The sequence below is a fragment of the Gastrolobium bilobum genome, unplaced genomic scaffold (assembly GCF_033153095.1).
Source record: "Gastrolobium bilobum isolate Gb01-03AN ecotype WA unplaced genomic scaffold, APGP_CSIRO_Gbil_v1 utg9517, whole genome shotgun sequence".
Lineage (NCBI taxonomy): Eukaryota > Viridiplantae > Streptophyta > Magnoliopsida > Fabales > Fabaceae > Gastrolobium > Gastrolobium bilobum.
In genome coordinates this window covers 29622-35384 of record NW_026899914.1, presented here as the reverse complement: position 1 = coordinate 35384, position 5763 = coordinate 29622, and the positions used below count along the sequence as shown (strand labels likewise).

General features: G+C 31.4%; 1 protein-coding gene across 1 annotated transcript; it reads right to left on the bottom strand.

Annotated features, from left to right (window-relative positions):
• Window positions 1-861: 861 nt before the first annotated feature.
• Window positions 862-4551, bottom strand: LOC133294184 (UPF0481 protein At3g47200-like). Its single transcript, XM_061492829.1, has 2 exons — window positions 4494-4551; window positions 862-2255 (listed from the first exon to the last, which is right to left on the bottom strand). The coding sequence occupies exon 2, from the start codon at window positions 2244-2246 to the stop codon at window positions 891-893; it is 1356 nt and encodes a 451-aa protein (XP_061348813.1). The 5' UTR covers window positions 2247-2255; window positions 4494-4551; the 3' UTR covers window positions 862-890.
• Between the last annotated feature and the right edge of the window lie 1212 nt (window positions 4552-5763).

Below are 5763 nucleotides of genomic sequence, written 5' to 3'. Positions count from 1 at the left end.
TTTATACTATAAGACCTTATACATCACAACTAGTATAGTATTGCTGGTTCAGCTTTAGTCCAAGTTAACTGTTTATTTGACTTTGGATGTCTAGAATCTTGATTTTTACTTTTTGTAATTTAATTTGGTTAACTGATTTTAATGTAGTTACTTGGGTTCAAGCGAAATGGTTAGAGTCTGATGCTGCTTGGGATATTTTGGGGCTGTATTACACTGAAACAGTCTACCTTTCAGTTCTGATAATGATTTGCACACTTAATGAAATTTGGCCAAATTGGATCCATTTAAAAGCTAGGGAAACTTTCTACCTCAATTCAAAGTTTAACTTAAAAAGATTCTTAGAGGATATCAGTTTATAACAAAAATTAGAGGATCTTATTCCCTATTGAAGTAGCCTGATTTAGAAAAGTCATCAATCATTTTAGCACCTTTCCAAGAACTCAGGATGTACTAGCAGCATCACACATATGAGCAACATTTTATAAGCAAGTTAGTTTTAGTACAAGTAAACGAGAAATTGAAGAGTTATAGTGCTACAAATATTGATGTTATAAAAATAAGATGTAGAAAATACGGTTTGGAAGAGGGAATGTTTTTTTATTTTTAACCCAAGCTTATTTAAGCTAGAAACTAAAACCGAAAAATAACAATTAAAAAACACATTACACCTGAATAAACATTAATTTAATGACTCATTATACTACACATAACTTATCCATTACATCGCTAATAGAAGATTTATTAAACAACTTAGTGCAGTCGTCACATGTCATTACTTCATACTTAAAAGACCATTAAACTTTCTAATTGACACTAAAAAACGGAAAGACACTAACAACTGATAATGATATAATACAGAGAAGGTGATTCAATAAATAATTCCGAAATAACTAAAATATAAGCTGAATTACACGACAAAAGTTGAAGATGGTGAATATTAGAACAGCAATCCCCACTACAGTAGAACTGCTTCTCCAAGGGTCACGGAAGTACACCCACCTGAATGTACCCATTGCCCATTTCCATTTGTTGTTGTAGTGTTCATCAATATCTTTCATAATTTGGTGGTAACAGTTTGAATTTGTCACCACATGTTTGCAAAGATTGTTAACCAGATTTGCCAATTCCTTATCACTTCCCAGTTCATGGACAATAGCTTCTTTCTCAACCAGCAACTCTGCATCATCTTTGGTATGAATAAGAGAATCAATTAGAGAAACATAGTTGCAAATGTAAGGCTCCTCAGGATAGTGACACTGCTCAAGTGCTATTAGGTTCCTAAGAACACGTTCTGTTCTGTGGTCTACTTTTAAAATGGGGAATAGAAATCGAGCTTTGAAACACTTGGAGTGTGGCAAGCATCCCAAGCAAAGAAACAAGCTTAAGAATGGCTTCTTCTCAAACTTTATGTCAAGCAAGCGTCTATTATCATCCTTCTCAAAGCTTATCCCAGCCTCATTCAACTTTGTTGCTGTTCTTAGAAAACAAGTTTGCTTGTTTTTATCACTGTCACTGTCATAGCTCAGTTCAATGGGGAGATAGGAATATCTAACAAGATCAGTGAAATGTAGTGAGTTCTCCCACTTCTTTGGCTCAGATTCTCTCTCTGAAGATACCTGATGAGCATAACAAGATTGGAAGTACTCATATGCAAGCTCAACAAATGTGGTATGCTTCTTGACATTGCATGGGACAACTGTTCCATATAGTTTTTCCAACACAAACATTGGAAGCTGATTTTCAAGCAGCAACAAGTCACACTGGATACTTTTGCTAACACATGGTTGAGTTAATATATAATCATCCTTGTGTTCACATCGTTTTGTTTCCCTCAGTTTTTTTTCCCTAAAAAATAGCTCCATGATGAACACAGCATCCAACAGTATCATTTCCACAAATTCTTCCTTACTGATTTCAGAGAAGTTCTTTTGGTAACAATGGCGTATTTTTTGCTCTTCTTGTTCAAGGAAGGCTTTATAGTGCACTAAATCATGTTTGTTCACTAGGCTTTCCCAAAAGAAAAGAAAATATCTGTGTTTCTGCTTTTGCATTTCCTTTAGTTTTTGGTTGTTATGGTGGATAGGGCCAATTGAGATCAATAGAGGAGTATAGGCATCTTCTTTCACATGAAAAAGACTAGCAGGAACATTGTAGATACAACACTGATCAGGCCACAGGGCAGGTTCAATCTTTTCTGGCATGTTGACAATTATTTGTTGGATATGATATTCATCAACAGACCCCATTTTCTCTAGCTGCTAAGCAAACAGATCAACCATCACATAAAGGAAACACTTGTGATTGATACAAGGATGAATAGAAATACATAGCTATAATAATATTATAACTATATATTTTCTGTAGTATATAGATACAAGGGGTATTAAAAAATAACTTCGATATTATAATTATATACTTTTCATAATATATATTTTGCAAAATTTTTTTTGGAATTCTTGCAACATGAGAGCTTATTATCCCTTGATACAAACAATTGAAATAAAACTATGTTCTACATTACAAAAAAAAAAAAAACTATGTTCTTCGAATATTTTTATTTCTACAATTTACTTTTTCTTTTTTTCAAACTTTTAAAATCTAATAAACTTATTTCTTTAGTGCACTTACAATACAGAGAAATGAACTTCAAAATTTCTACACGTTAACTTACTTTCTCACTATTAACTCATTTTTAAAGACAAAACTAAATTTTAAGATTTATGTAAGTAACATTAAGGTGAGAGGGAGCCCTAAGGCAGCAACAAAATTGTTTCTTGTCACTCGAAAGTCACATGTTTTAATATGGAAAATAATATTTTTGTAAAAAGAAAAAGAAAAAAAGATAAGGCTGCATACAATAACCCCAATCGCATCTACTTGAATTTTTTTTTTTTTTGATAACAACGTCTACTTGAATTTAGGCAACACTGATTGCTACACATTTATAAATAAGTTTCAACTTGCAATAATTTCATAATTATTTATTTAAATTATAATATTTTTATTTTCTTGCCTCCACTTAAACCGAGTTAGTGCCAAAAGAAAGACATGAGAACACACAAGTTAGTATGTGCAACAAATAGCTAATCAATTATGTTGTTGGTATAACTTGCAAATACAAAACGCATAGTGAATCACCAAGGAGGAAGAAATTAACAAGACACTAACATTAAAAGTAAATATTTAAAGAATCAAATATTTGATGAACATATTAATGATTTTTTTTTTTATTTACCTAGTGTTGGTTTCAATTTACCTTTTAATCTTATTAGAAAATAAAGATGGTAAAACTCGAATTCATAACTACTTAATCACAATTTCTGATATGATGCAAAGACTCATTTAACTACAAATGTTTAAACTTGTAAACGATAATTACATTTGAGCTCTAATAGAGTTAGAGCTAGTTTTGTATGTCTCGAGAAATAAAGTACCTCGATTTATGGATGCTCGAGGAGCAGGTGATATATGAATCAAAACTTTTGAAAAGTCAACTTGGGTGCTATATCACGAGATAATTTATTATGGTCTGACATCACTATTTTTATGGTGGTCCCTTAGTGTAAATAAGAGGATAAAATTAAGAAAGAAAAAAAATAATAAGAGAAAAAAAGAAAAGAACAAATTAGTGTTGTGAGAAAGAGCATCAAATCATTGAGTGGTTCTGGAACATAAAAGATATTTTCCTATATCACGAATAGAGAAATGTTTAGGGGCCATGATGACTTTAAAATCCGACAGTATAACAGTTCATGACGAAGATGGTTAACAGACAGGAGAAGAGGATTTTATGCAGATGAAAGATATTCCCTCATCATAGGAGAGAGAAGAGGTTAACTATTTACTCTATAATAGTGCATATACAATAATGAGCTGTACAAGGAATCAGCTATGCAAGGAGTGAAAGGCATGTTTAATATATATATAAGATAAGATTTGATAGGATAAAATTTGATTATATAACATGTGATTAAATTTTAATATTATTCAACATTTGGTATATGATATTGTATAAGATAATATTTTCTAATATTTTAAAAATTAAAATATTAAAAAAATTATTTTAATATATTAATATTGAAATGATATATTAGTTATTGAGAATTGTACTTATAAGCAATTAATACATCAATTCCTTATCAGGCCTAATCTATTTCTTTAGGCCTGATTAAGTTATACATTATTTTGATGTATTAAGGGGTTCTATTATATAAGTTTATACTATACGATAGTCACACCAAATAACTGAAAATGTCATAACGTATAATATAAGTTTATATTATCAAACTTTATACATCACACCAAAAAAGTTCTAAATCATCTATGTGCTCACTGTAAAGACACAGGGGTTTGATCCCTGATGGGCTTTCATGGGCAACCCACTATGTTGGGTTACGAAGGCCATCCCGAACACATTAATAATTTTTCTATTAATTTATCTGAGAAAGAAAAAAAAAGTGAAAATAATTTGAGAATGGATTCAGAATCAGAACCTGGTTGTCGGGTGAAATTCGAGTTTCAGTTCCTCTTCATTAGCTGCCACCCTTCTCCATGTTTGTGCTTGGTGTGTGTGTGTGTGTTTTTATATTGGTTAAGAGTCATGATTGACGAAGACTTCATGCCACTTTAAATTATGGAGCACTGCTTTTGTTTGGTAGCTGGCTCAATCAATTATTCCTGTTTAAATTTATATTACAATTTTTTATTTAAATATCTTCAATATTTTTTTTTATGCAGATGACGTTGGTGCTGATATTTCAGAGATGCGTCACATTGATACTATTAAATACTATTATTAATATATGTAAAATTTATTATTATTAGACTTGTTTGATGGTCAAGATATGATAAGCTATCATATTCTACTCTTTTTCATTATTTGATAAACTAATAGGATATAATAAACTTATCTTGCTGACTCATTTTATCTTATCCACAACAGGATAAGCTATCTTAAGAGGAGACTCAGGTAGGAATGATCATGATATGATAGCAAATGTCACATCATTCTCAATCTAAATATAGTCATATATTATTTTCCTACGAACTTTGTTGATAGCCTATGCCCCCGTCCAACTGCTGGCCACCTCTACCACCCGTTATCGTCACCATCACCACCCATCACTCAACCACCACCTATGATGCACGGACACCGACACGGGACACGAGATACGACACGACACGGCACTCCGACACGTTAATTCTAAAAAATGTTAAATTTCGACACGTTAAGACACATTTTGATATTAAATAATATTTTAATATATATAATATAATTTATATTAATATATATAAATTAGTATTATTTTTGTAAGAGTTGAGATGAGTTGTGATAATAAATATCCCATGCTATAAATTATCATGCATATTCTATTTAAAATTATATAATTGATTTTTATAATCTACAATTGAACATTTGTTATACTATACTCGGAATGTGTACCTCTGTACTTGGACTATAGAATTTGTGGCACTATCATCCCATCATAGATCCATACTTAATTGCCCACTGTCTTTCAAAGAAAACGCCCTGTACAAGTCATTATTATATTCACTTTAAATAAAAAATCTAATCTTTGTAGCAGAACACGTACGCGGTGAGGCCAAAGGACATTTATTAGTCACATCTAACTCAAGTGGGGTGAAAGAACTTAACCATGGATTATAACCAAGGTTAAAAAACAAGTGGTTAAGGAGGAGACAACCATACAACCCATATTTGTATCATCAACAGTCATCGGAGCATCATCATCAACGAGTCAT

Bases quoted from the DNA above. Each gene is read 5' to 3' on its own strand.
- LOC133294184 (XM_061492829.1), bottom strand. From the start codon at position 2,246: ATGGGGTCTGTTGATGAATATCATATCCAACAAATAATTGTCAACATG.